Below are 14,192 nucleotides of genomic sequence, written 5' to 3'. Positions count from 1 at the left end.
GAAACAAAAATTTCTAGTTTGGGTGACTGAGTGGTAGCGAAGGTCAGGTTTGGTGAGGAAGAATACTGAGGCCAGTTCTCAGATAGAATACATTTGAGGAAGCTGTAGCGCATCCAGGTAAAAACATCTAGTAGGCAACTGGAAAAAAAAAATCTTTTTAGGAGCTCAAGAAAGAGACCCAGAAAAGATTTAGATTTCGAAATAATCAACAGATAAATAATAGTAGAAGCTATAGAAATGAATAAGATCATTCAGTTAAAAATTAAAGGAAGAATAGTGATAAGGATAAAAGTTTACAGAATATATATTTCAACTGGTGGAGAAACAGTAAAAGAGATGGAAAGATAACTGTCAAAGATTAGAAAGGCAATTAAGAGGAAGAATCTGAGAAGTAAGGTGTGAGAAAAATCTCAGTGGAGACAAGCAATGTAAACAGATTCAGTAGGATGTGAATTAAGAAAGAGACAGTTATGGCACTATGACAAAAAAAAAAACACAGCACAACAAAGAAACCTTGATTTATAATCAAAAGACCTAGTGTTAAAAAAAAAAAAGACCTAGTGTTGAATACTTTGCCATTCTCTGTATGACTCTGGGCAAGCATCATTGCATCACCACTGTAGAAGGTGACATATTGACCCACAGAGTTGGCTGTGAAAGTGAAAAAAGGTGACATAGCATGGTATTTTATAAAAACTATTTTCTCCTGTCCCATACTTCTTTTTACTGAAGTATAGTTGATGTACAATATTATATGTTACAGGTGTACAACATAGTGGTTCACAACTTTTAAAGGTTATATTCTATTTATAGTTATTATAAAATATTGCCTATATTCCCTGTGTTGTATAATATATCCTTGTAGCTTTATACATAGTAGTTTGTACCTCTTAATCCCCTACCTCTGTCTTGGCCCTCCCTTCCCTCTTCCCACTGGTAACCCCTAGCTTGTTCTCTATATCTGTGAGTCTGCTTCTTTTTTGTTATATTCAGTAGTTTGTTGTATTTTTTAGATTCCACACATAAGTGATATCATATAGTATTTGTCTTTCTCTGTGTTATTCCATTTAGCATAATACCTTCCAAGGCCATCCATGCTACTGCAAATGGTAAAATTCCATTCCTTTTTATGGCTGAGCAGTATTCCATTGTGTGTGTGTGTGTGTGTACACACACACACACACCAGGACCCCTGGGCTGGAGAGCTCATCGTGGGGCTCAGAACTTACTCCTGTGGGAGAACCTCTGCAATGTAATTATTCTCCAGTTTGTGAGTCGCCCACCTGGGACTATGGGACTTGGCTATATCATGAGTCTGCCCCTCCTACCCATCTCATTGTAGTTTCTTCTTTATGTCTTTAGTTGGAGGAGATTTTTTCTGGTAGGTTCCAGTCTTCATCAATGGTTATTCTGCAAATAGTTGTGATTCTGGTGTGCTTGTGAGAGAAGGTGAGCTCAGGGTCTTTCTACTCCGCCATCTTAGCCGATCTCCCCAAAACTATTATCTTTCTCTAAAAGTTAAATTCAACTTTAGTCACTCCGTAGAAAGAAGCCATGTTGTAGTGAGTTAAGTAAATAGACAATGAAGAAATAGAGTCAGCCGGTACAGATTACTCTAAGAAGCTTGGCTGTGAAAAAAAGAACAGATGAGCTAATGCTTGAAGGGGAGCTAAGTTTGAAGGAATATATATATATATATATATATATATATATATATATTTAGGATGAGAAGATCTGAACATATTCTTAAGATGAAGAGAAGGAAACAATAGAGAGGGAGAGGATAAAAATGCAAGAGAGAGCGCTTAGCCCTCCCATGTTGTGGGAGAGGCTAGTGGGGGTAGGATCAAGATAATGGGCAGAACATAAACTCTAATAGCAAACACCTCAACTAATAAATTAGGGTAAAAAATTTGATGCTGACATAAAAATATTCTAATTTGAACAGTCAAAAAGGAAAGGACCATAAAAATCTTGATATATCAGATCAGTTGGGACAGTTTCAAAGAACAGTAGGTCCCTCTAAGACTGGAATGAACAGTTTTTGTCTTGGGTTGACAATGAGCATTAATAAGGGTGAGGAGATGGGTTTTGGGGGAGACATGGTAAGTTCAGTTTTATACAGAGTGAATCTGTAGTGGACATTCAGATGGAGATGCTCAGGAGAAACTGGGTTATTATTTAGCTTGTCTGCCTGTGGTGAGTACGTGGCATTGTACCCATAGGCAAACAAGTTAAATACTTGTCTCAACAAGTTTTAAAAACTGAAACACAGATTTTTGGCAACTATCTGCATTCAATTTCATTTTGATAGGTACAAGCTCCTTTACAGAAAGACTGTAAAGACTTTACAGAAAGGCTTTTTCCACAGCCATATTCCCAGCACTTATGCCAGTGTCAGGTGTACAGTAGGTATGTAATCAGAATTTATTGAATGACTACTGATTGAATCTTTTCTGTCATTTAAGCCAAAACCTACGTATCCTTATCTCCTCCCTCTTACTTCTCCCACAGATCCTATCAGTCACCAATCCTACTGATTTTCCCTCCAAAATATATCCTGATCCACTTCCTTCTCTCTTTTTTTAACTAGTGATGTTCTAGTTGAGGGTCTCATTATCTTCTGCCTGTACTAGCACAACAGATTCATATCTGATTTCTCTGTCTCCAGTCTTGCTTCCTTTACATCTAGCCTCTGCATAGCAAAGTGCTTTTCTCTAAAATGTCCATTTGGGAAAATAAAAAAATCATTCCCCACTTAAAAGCCTTCTGTGCCTGCCCAGAGTTCAAGTTCCCAACTTGACATACAAGACCTATTCACCATTGTCTCATCTTTTATCTTGCTTTGTCTTGCACTTTATTTTTATTTTTTTTTACAAAGTTCTTTTTTTTTAAGTCTTTATTGAATTTGTTGCAATATTGCTTCTGTTTTTTTTTTAATGTTTTGGTTTTTTTGAATCTTAACTCCCTGACCAGGGACTGAACCTGCACCCCCTGCATTGGAAGGCGAAGTCTTAACCACTGGACCGCCAGGGAAGTCCCCTCCCACTTTATTTTGCATGAACAAACTGCACTCATGTCGCCCCATATACTACATTATATCATGCTATTTCCTCTGAATGGAATACTATTTCCATGTTTCTTCATTTGTCTGACTGTGACTCATTCTTTTAATTCGATTTGGATGTCAACTACTGTAGTTCCCTCCTCCCCCCGCTCCTTCTTGTTTTTAAAAAATATTCATTCACAGTTATTTATTCTGTGGCTGGTGTATACCAGGCATTTTATTTCATTTTATTTTGCTTTTTATAAATTTATTTATTTCATTTATTTTATTTTTGGCTACATTGGGTCTTCGTTGCTGCACGAGGACTTTCTCTAGTCGTGGTGAGCGGGGGCTACTCTTCTTTGCGGTGCATGGGCTTCTCATTGTGGTGGCTTCTTTTGTTGTAGAGCATGAGCTCTAGGCACGTGGGCTTCAGTAGTTGTGGCACGTGGGCCCAGTAGTTGTGGCTCGCAGACTCTAGAGCGCAGGCTCAGTAGTTGTGGCGCACGGGCTTAGCTGCTCTGCGGCATGTGGGATCTTCCCAGGCCAGGGCTTGAACCCGTGTCCCCTGCATTGGCAGGCATATTATTAAACACTGCACCACCAGGGAAGCCCCTCAGGCACTTTACTAGGTGTTAGGGCTACAGAGGTAGATAAGGCAGACAAGCCTTTTGCCTAAAAACATTCTTGAAGGTTATAGAACCCTTCCCCCATACATGTGCTCCCCTAGTATCTTATGCTTATCTCACTTTTCTCATTAGTTATATAATACGAAATTTTCAGTTTATATTCATTTGACTAGCACATAGTTAAGTATTCAATAGACATCTCTGTAACTGAAAATATAAATCAATAGTTTTAACATCAACTATATTTTAAATTTCTTTTTTTGTTATTCTTGGAATACCCCTCCTGCTCCTCCACTATCAACTGAGGATTGGACGACTCCTAAGGAACCTGGGTCCAGGGGGCCCCTATACTGTCCCACCCAAGCATCCGTGATGCGGAGATATAGGTACCTAGCTAGGTACCCAGAAATATGGGAAGGTCATTGAAAGGGGACTTAGGAGCAAGGGGAGGATGGGAAGAAAAGAGAAAATATTAAATTGTCATAAGGAAAATGTATTTGCAGGGCTAGAAGGATATAAGAAACAAAATTCCCCCAGTTAAAGAACACATAACTACAATGCATAAAATTCAAAACCTGAATTTAACTGCTGGTCTCAAGTATCTTCTTCTTAACTCAAGGCTGAAGATAGTCAATGGCAAAATGGTAATTATCTTGAAATACACGAAGTCATATAAGAGAAGGGTTAAAACCAGAAGAAAGAAGCAGAACCACTGGGTGGAAGTTACAAGGTCACAGCTTCCAATTTAATATAAGGTTGATATCAACAGAGATGCTCAACAATGGAACTGGTTGCCTCATGAGGACAGAACCCTGCCATTGGAGATAAAACACAGATACATTTTGAGTGAGCTTCTTTAGCACACAGACTGTGATCCTAATGTTTGGCATGTAGAAGACATTAGAAAAATGTTCAAATGAATGAGGGAGGAATGGATGGGAGAGTGTAAATCAAATAAAAAAATCCCTTCCAGTTTTATAATTCTATGACAACATAAAAACCAAGTCACAGCTTCTTTCCCATTTCTCACCAGTCCCCTGGAGGAAGTGGTATTTACAGTTAGCCAGGGAAGGAAAAATAATGGACTCATCCCAGATAATCAGATTTAAAGATATTCCCAAGGGTGGCTGTTTTAGTTTTGCAAAGCTCCCTAACCCTATTCTACCTTCTTCCATAATTAATCTAAAGTGTATGCCAGCCTCAAAAACGCTAGTCCTCAATACATGGCATTAACTTCTTTCCACTGAAGGGATTGCCCATATAACACATATAATGGTGAGGGTGAAAAAAGGAAATTAAATGAAGTGAAACAGTTAACTGTCATCTCTCAGAGCATAGAATAATTAAGAATTTTGGGTGGAGCTAGTTGGCTCCCTTTTAATGTTAGCAGATTTATCCATTAAAGAGTTGACGCATAACGTACTTTAGTCATTAAAAATATACTCAAGCACTAGAAGGAAATATTTCAATAAATTATTTCTGGCAACTTCTGCCAAGCAATGAAACCCTATCATTTTTCCTTTCATGAGCAATTAGTGAGATAAAGTGCTGGAAAATACAGTGTGAGCTCTTTAAAGGAAATTATCATTTTTAGAGTCTCGAAGGAAACAGTACAGCAGTATTTGTAGTAGGGAGAAAACCTCCCTTCTTTGTGGATTTCCAAAAACCGAGTAGCAAATTATCATTTTCACAGGATGATCATAGACTAGAACTTCACTTATGCAGTCCCTTTTCTCTTTCACATATTTAAGCGATATAAGTACATATTCAGAGGATGGCTGCAGAAGTCCTGTGGCAGCTTCCATAATGAATGTCTAAAATATATAAGTTTAAATAAATATTTTGCAACCATATTTTGCATAGAATGTAAGTGGGAAAAGGTTTTACTGGACGAGCTCAAGCTTTTGAATACTTGGGTCAGGTACTAGCCTAAAAAACACTGGTATAAATAAAGTTTTTTGTACTATTTATTTATGACCTCTGTTGCATGCACTTTTTAAGTTATGATGATGATTTTTCCTAGTACAGAGTAGCAGCTTAATAAATACTTTTAAAACATTTAAACTGTAATGTCCAGGCTCTCTTTCCCATTCCCTTATAACCAAAGTCATGGCTGGACACAGTGCTATTGTAGCCAAGGAAAAGATACTGTCTTTTAATATAGTTCAGACCCACAAAGACACATGCAGGCATATCACATACAGAAACATGTTCAATCTCCTTGCCCCTCTTTGTTTCTACAGCACCTTGTATGCACTGCCATCACTGCATTTATTACATTATGTCATTATTATTGGTTTACTAATTTATCACCTTTGAGCACCTTGATATAGGTACATTGTTATTCATCTTTGTCACCTAGTATTGAGGACAATGCCTGGCTCATAGAAGGATGAGGATGAATCCTAATAAATGTACTCAACTATATGGTCAGCAGCAAAGAAAATTTCTTTGTTAACCTGACAGTTTTAAGTAAAAATTATTTCAACCAATCCACCCAAATTCTGTCTGTTTGAAACATGAAACTTACAGAACAAGAAGGAGCACATTAGCAATAATCTCACATGGAAAGTTTCTGCCTTTAAGAATTTACTGAGACTTTATTCACGCTACATTAACTTTATCTATTCACTGGTGTGGCAGATAAAAAAGAATAGGAAGTGGGCATGTGAATGGAGGATAGGCCTTCTGTTCAATGAAAAGCAAGCAAATAGGCTTACCTCTTCGGATTGCTCCCGGGTCTGTGCAGGTGAAGATCTTCTTCCCACTGTAAGTCGATGGCACGGATATGAAAGCCCTGATTCAGCAAGACACATCTGCAAAAAGTAGAATCCATCATTTGTAAACAAAATGAAGTCATACTTCACAAAAAAATTTTACTTTTCAGGTATTTTCTATTATTTCTGAAGCAAGATTAGAAAGTTCACTCTAGTAGCCTAGGCATTACATTCAAAGGAAGGCTCTGAAAATTTGAAAATTTTTCCATATACGGATGTTACAACAGCAAGGCTATTTTTTCATTAGACAATAGACTGGAGCTCCAGGAAACTGTAACAAGCTTAAAGTAAAGCTAATCATATACACCTCCCCACCCCAGCATGTCTGTTACTTTCCTGATTAGTAGAATAACACCTCTATTTCCCAATTCCCAGGGCAATACTTTATAAATCTATTTTGAAGGGTACTTGGAAGAGTGTTTGTCGAAGACATTTAAAAAAAACAAACACATTTCTATACATGGTAACAGTGTCATTTATGCTCTACTCAATATTAATCCACAATTTCAGATCATTATAGCTGATGAGTCTATAATATATGTAAAGCTCCTAGCACAGTACCTGGCACACAGACATTCAGTTTTATTACCATTATGATCTAAAACGCTAACCAAATTTAGCCAAAACAATGAAAGTAATATATATTTATTTCTATTGAATTTTATTTTGGGTCTGATATTAAATATTTTGAGATTTAAATTAAATTTAGGAAAATATGAATGCATGTCACTTTTGTCTGTATAAAAGAATTAAAACAATATTAAATAGCCAAAGGACGGTATTTTTCTTTGGTGTTAGTAAAATGACACACATTTAATGTAATGATGATATACAGTGAAGTTCCTTTTATTCTTATTAGAAATAAAATAGGGTATCCACTAGCACACTGAAAGCATTCGTTGTAACTTTGGGGGAGGTGTGAATTAAACTGATATATGAGGAAACCCAAATATCTGTAAATTCATAGGGACCAGACACAATAATGGGTCAGTCCTAACTACAATTCAAACGTGTTATAGTTAGGCTAATTATCTGAAGACAAATACTGGAATGGAAAATGCAAATGTCACCTAAATATCCAGGTATTTTCAATCGTGTATGGTATGTGCTGTCGTATAGATTCTACAGATAAAAATCATGTGTTTTTTTTATTGTTATCTTTCCTTTAGTCTCATTAGAGGTTTTTGTTTGTTTGCTTTTGCACCTAGATATTTTGGCATTGTACTTTACAAATGCTAGAAGGCCTGATTAATAAAATAAATAAATAAAAGCAAAACTGCCATGACTGTCATTTCTACTCAATTATATCCATCAAAATAATTGTCATAATTAGCTCAATTTATTTCATTTCAGTACAAATAAAAGCAAAGCTAAGCTGGATAAGAAGCACAGGCAAAATTTCAAGACATGCTGCCTTCATTTTTTCATTTGAAAAAAGTTCTCCTCCCTCACTCTGAAATCCTCTGGTAATGAAATAGTAATGATGGTAAATGTCACTGACAATCAGAAGCAGTGTAGTGTAATGGAAAGAGAACTGGAAGAGCCAGAAAAATCTCAATTTAAGTACCACCTAGCTTCCTGATCTTGGAAAAGTCATTTCTCTGTTCTAAGCTAGAGTTCCCTCTTCTATTAATTGAGGTGAGTAATCCCTGCCCTAACTACCTCAATGGACTTTTGAAAGGGTTAAAAAGAATAAAATAAGAAAGATGGCTTTGAAACTATACTGAAATAGGCAGAAGAGCTGTTATCACTCCAATGGTCATTATTTTTAGGACCTGGCGAAGAGGAATGGTGATTAACTTCCACTGTCACTACCTTTGCATACAGAGCAATCGTAAATTAAAAGAGGACATATTTTAGGAGGAGCTGGAGGAAGGCGCTCACTAAAAGTACATGGTACTACTACAAATGGGCTGGTTCTTTAATGGGCTTGTCTCCACAGTTATCAATATTAACCTTCCCCATAGCTACTAAAATTCCTGAAGATAAGAGGACAGTGGCCAGCACTTTCTCCTTAGTCCATAGCTGAACAAGTAGGCCTCACTCTACACTGAGGAAATTAAAGGGTCAAGAATTTCTATGTGCCCGGCATTGATTAAATATAAGGCATAGTGTCTGTTTTAAGGGAACAGATATACCAGTCAGGGAGACAAGAGATACACATAGGAACAGAGACAGAAAAAGGAATACAAATGAGGCAAGCTGGGATTATATCACAGTCTCAGTAGAGCTGGGGACCCCTTGGAAGGGACAATAGTTACTTAGAGAGTGATTTCAAGAAGTTAGGGCTACAGTAAAGGTTTGCTGGGACTCATGACCAAAGCTGTAACAGATGTGAAGTCAGAAGGTGGAGGTTCCAGGCTGGCTAAAGCACTCAACGACAATGGGCAAAATCACTTAGAATTTCTGTACTTCAGTTTTCTTACTTAGAAAATGGTGTATTACAATTGTTCTATTTCTCTCACAGAGTTGGTATGAAGATCCAATAAGATAATGTATGTGAAATCAAATGGTTATGTAATTGTAAATAACCAATATTATTATCATTGGAGTATTTATTTTGCAAGAAATGAGAAAAAGAAATTTCTAGGTTTGTTTGACTAGAAATTTGCAGGTTTGTTTGACTTTATAGTTGAAAATTTACATTTAGATTTACATACATCATATTAGTTAATTAACCTCTATATAATGGTAATCTTTCAATCACAAGATTGCTTTAACCTACTTTTTCACTAACCTCTCCCAATCCTTAAGTATCCAGAAGATTATACCCCTAGGTGTGCGGCAAGTATGTAGAATTAAACAGTAAAATAAAGGAATCTTGACTTTATCCTATATTGAATTTTTGAACCTATTTTGAATCTCTGCATCTGCCATGATGGGAAGTCAAAGAATTAAGTCTAATATAGCCAGAAAAAACTGAATAAAGAGTTGAAAACAGATTTTGAAATGAGTCACAGTCCTTCACTGTACTAGGTTAAAGCAGTTTTTCCCCAGAAAGTAACACTGTGAGTTATATTCTTTCGTTAACTACTTGAACTTGCATACTTAAACACATTGGTGGGGTGGAAAAATTTGTAAACTGGTAATCTCTAGGAACAGAAATACTCAATAAAGGCTTTCTATATAAAGAACAATGATCCCTATTTGAGCAAATGTCATAAATTTAAGCTTGAAATTATACTGGAAATAAACACAGATCTTGGCTATGTAATGAATAAGAATACAGATAATATTTGTAACTGAAAAGTGGAGAGGACAAAAAAACCTGTAAGTCTAGCTTAACACTGTAGAAGGTTCTATGAGGGCAAGAACGGGGCCTGTCTAGTTCTCTCCTAAGCTTATCATTAAGAAAATTGTTAACAATCCCTACAGTTGAGTGAAAAAAGAAAAATATCTCTGAGATTAAAATAAATGGCTCTAATGTACATGGAAATCAGATATGAGTATTATAAAACCTAAAAAATATAAATTGTAGGAGAGACACAGAATCAAAGAAATTCCATAAGACACTTATATACCTTAAATACCAAAATATCAGATTAAATCTTATCTAAAATTCTTTCTCCAAAAACGTTGCCTTATATTTGTGTTTACAAAGGTTCTCATAGTACAGAGTGCTCCCTCAAATACTTTAATTTTAACTACAATAGACTGTTTGGGAAAAACAAATTAGCCTGAAATAACCCTTCCCCTCTCCTGTCAATGATGCTTCAGGTGCTTACAGAGCTCATCTGTCAGAATTGGTTAATAAAGGAGACAAGGATATTTAACACCAATTTCATGATTATTCTTAGAGGTATAATCTCACAACTGCAAGTGTTGGAAGTCCTTATAAATAAGACTTTAAAAGATATTTTGGAAAATGTCTTGGGAAGATGATGAATATACACCTATAAGACAGATGAAACTAAACAAATAAAAAACAAAAAAACCATCGCTGCCCTAATGATACATAATAAAGATAGTATTAGACCAGTACTTTCTCACAGGGTTGGGATAAGCCTGAGCTAATATGTGTAAAGCATTAAGAACAATGCCTAGCCCACAGCAGATGCTCAACAAACGCTCTTTTTGTTATTCTGTGAATGAGTACTTGTGGCTTGGGATAAAATGACCAGTGAGAACATAACACTGATTCAAAATAATGCTAAATTAATGAATTAATATGACAAGTATATATTCTACTACATTAACACAAAAAGCTTATATATTTTAAACTGTTCAACAAACTCCTCTTTACAAAAATAAGCGATTTTACGGTATTTACATTTTAAAAATAAGACCACATTTTTAAACATGATAGCCACTGTAGGCAAGAATTCAAGCTGATTCTTCTTGTCAGCTGATGACTGAAAGTGTAACAGGGAAGAACAAATGTGACTCCATACTGGATCTGTTTCTTTTACTTTAACCTCTGTATTCTAACTGCTTTTTCTACAAGTTAGGAATGTTGCCTATAGCCTGAAAATATACATGATAGCCCATTCTCAAGGCTCTGACCTTCAAAGGTATAAAACTTTTCCATTCATATACAGATAAAAAGCTGCAGAACAGAAAATAACATTTGTCTTGTTGGAGGTTTACAGTAACACTGTGACTGGACCTATCTATGTGGACAGCTGCAAGAACAAAGGATTCCGGCACTAAGAAGTTTGCAACAACCAACAACACCCCTCCCCTTTTAGTATAAAAGAAGTCTGAATTCTAACTCAGGTAAGATGGTTCTTTGGGACACTAGTACACCATCTTCTCGGTCTGCTGGCTTTCCAAATAAAGTCACTATTCCTTGCCTCAACAACTCGATTTATTGGCCTGTCATGTGGTGAGCAGTATGAGCTTGGACTCAGTACCATAAGGATGTCAAATTTGTTTTTAAATTAGACTTGAAGAGAGCTTCCCTGGTGGTGCAGTGGTTAAGAATCCGCCTGCCAATTCAGGGGACATGGGTTCGAGCCCTGGCCCGGGAAGATCCCACATGCCGCGGAGCAACTAAGCCCGTGCGCCACAACTACTGAGCCTGAGCTCTAGAGCCCGCAGCCACAACTACTGAGCCCACGTGCCACAACTACTGAAGCCTGCGTGCCTAGAGCCTGTGCTCCGCAACAAGAGAAGCCACCGCAGTGAGAAGCCCACGCACTGCAACAAAGAGTAGCCTCCACTCGCTGCAACTAGAGAAAGCCCACGTGCAGCAACAAAGACCCAACACAGCCAAAAATAAATAAATAGAGAAATTTATTTAAAAAAATTAGACTTGAAGAAAAATGACCAAAATCAAGTAAATCTGCAGTGCTAATAAATAATCTGAGGAAAATGCAGGCACTTAAAAAATTCTTGTGGATTGTTAAAAGCAACTCTTTCTATTTAATAACAGGAGACAGGTGAATGTAGCATGGACCTTTTGAATTAATAATACGTATTTAAAGTTCACCTATGTCTTTTCATGAATTGAGAGCTCATTTCTTTTTAGTGAGGAATAATATCCCATTGTCTGGATGTACCAATTTATTTCTACATTCACCTACTGAAGGACATCTAGGTTGCTTCCAGGTTATGGCAATTATGAATAAAGCTTCTATAAACATCTGTGTATAGGTTTTTGTGTGGACATACGTTTTCGACTCCCTTGGGTGAATACCAAGGAGCACAATTGCTAGATCATATGGTAAGAGTATATTTATTTTTGTAAGAAACTGCCAAACTGTCTTCTAAGTGGCTGTACCATTTTGCATTCCCACCAGCAACAAATGAGAATTCCTGTTGCTCTACATCCTCACCAGCATTTGCTGTTGTCAGTGTGCTGGATTTTGGCCATTCTAATAAGTGTGTAGTGGTATATCACTGTTATTTTAATTTGCATTTCCTGATGACATGTGGTTTAGCATCTTTTCCTATGGTTTTTTTGTCATTTGTGGATATTCTCTGGTGAGGTGTCTCCTAAGGTCTTTGGCCCATATTTTTAACTGAGTTGTTTGTTTTCTTGTTGAGTTTTAAGATTCCTTTGTATATTTTGGATAACAGTCCCTTATCAAATGTATCTTTTGTAGATGTTTTCCCCCAGTTTGTGGCTTGTCTTCTAATTCTATTGAAAGCAAGGACTTTTAAAGTCAGAGTGTCCTGAGTTCAAATTCACTTCTGCTAGTCACTGTTCTACTATTTACTCCAATCAATATTTTATATCTCAAAGCTCAGTTTCTTCATCTATAAAAATGGATAATATTACCTCTAACAGGCTTTCTGTGAGAATGGCTTAAAGAAGAATACATTTGCCACACAGTAGATATTCCAACAGTTAGTGAATACTCTTAAAATCTACTTGAAATTCTTTTCTTTTCTTCTTATAGAAAGTATTTAGTATTTTCTTAGGAAGACATTATGCCAATGATTCTCGAAGTGTGGTCTACAAACACAAGGTTCTTAAGAACCTTTTAGGGGTCCCACAAAGTCAAAATAATTTTCTAAATAAATACTTATATAGTGTTTGACTTTTTCACTATGTTTTTTACACTGATGGTAAAAAAGCAATGGTGGGCAAAACTGCTGGTGCCTTAGCACAAACCAAAGTAGTGACACTATATTGTGTTAAAGTCTCCAGTGCCATGTACTCACTGTAAAAATGCCAATTTCACTTAAGAATGTCGCTGTTGAATGGGCAAAAATTATTACTTTTAATTAAGCTTGACTCTTGAGCACATGCCTTTTAATATTCTATGTGACAACTGGGAAGTATGCATAAAGCACTCACACTGCACAGCAGAGAATTAAGGTTGTGCTGAGGGAAAAGCACTTGTATAACTGAGTTGTGTTCTGAACCAGCTACTTTTTCCATGGAACACTATTATTATTTAAATGACTGGCAGACGAACTATGGTTATTCAGATTTAGGTATTTGACAGGATTCTCCTCCAAAATGAATGAAGCAAGCTTGTTATTTCAAGGAACAAGTCTGGAAGTATTAATTGCCAATGACAAAATTCGAGTTTTCAAAATTAAAAATTAAAATTTTGGAAAATCATCAGCCACCATGGACTCAATAGCTCCCTAATGCTTAAAGACTTTTCTAATGAGATCGGTGCTGATATTAGCAGAAGTGATTTTTGATATTATATAATGAAATCTTTCAACATAAGAAAATCTGTATAACTCAGAGGACCAATACTCTCCAAATAACAATGAATTCATGACGTTGTAAAATCAGGTATGGATAAAGGATCTACTCAAAGTGCAAGACAGACCAAGGGATATTGCTGTAACAAAGTACAAAAAGTACATTGATATGGCTCCAGATTCCACATTGAAACCAGCCTTTAGAAAACTATCACTTGCCAGTTTAGTATCAAAGAAGAATATTCACAATTATCTGAAAAGACTATTAAAATACTCCTCCCTTTTCCAACTACAGATCAGTGTGAGGATAGAGTTTCTTCATATACATCAACAAAAACAACATATCAGAACAGGCTGAATTCAGAAGATATGAGAATACAAACTGTTTTCAATTAAGCCGGACGTTAAGGAGATATGTAAAAGTGTAAAACATCACTCTACTCACTAATTTTATTTTTTGGAAAATACAATTACTTTCCATAAAAGAAATGCTATTTATATTAACATATAATCAATTTATTATTGTTATCTTAAACATTTAATTTTTCTCAATATTAATTTTGAATATGACAAATATCAGTAGATATAATCTACATAAACCAAAGCTCTTTGGCATCTTGATGACTTTTTAAG

The 14,192-nt window shown here is 36.1% G+C and overlaps 1 protein-coding gene across 2 annotated transcripts in view; it reads right to left on the bottom strand.

Moving 5' to 3' along the window:
* Positions 1-14,192, bottom strand: part of FAF1 (Fas associated factor 1) — a 499,303-nt gene that overhangs the window by 131,086 nt on the left and 354,025 nt on the right. For both annotated transcript variants that reach the window (XM_082834106.1, XM_082834105.1), the window contains exon 9: positions 6,396-6,491. In XM_082834106.1, coding sequence (XP_082690232.1) covers positions 6,396-6,491 — 96 coding nt within the window. The remainder of the gene's footprint in view (positions 1-6,395; positions 6,492-14,192) is intronic.

This window comes from Leucopleurus acutus, assembly GCF_964270905.1.
Source record: "Leucopleurus acutus genome assembly, chromosome: 2".
Classification (NCBI taxonomy): Eukaryota; Metazoa; Chordata; class Mammalia; order Artiodactyla; family Delphinidae; genus Leucopleurus; species Leucopleurus acutus.
The sequence above is the reverse complement of the archived record's forward strand: the minus strand, read 5'-3'. Positions and strand labels throughout refer to the sequence as shown.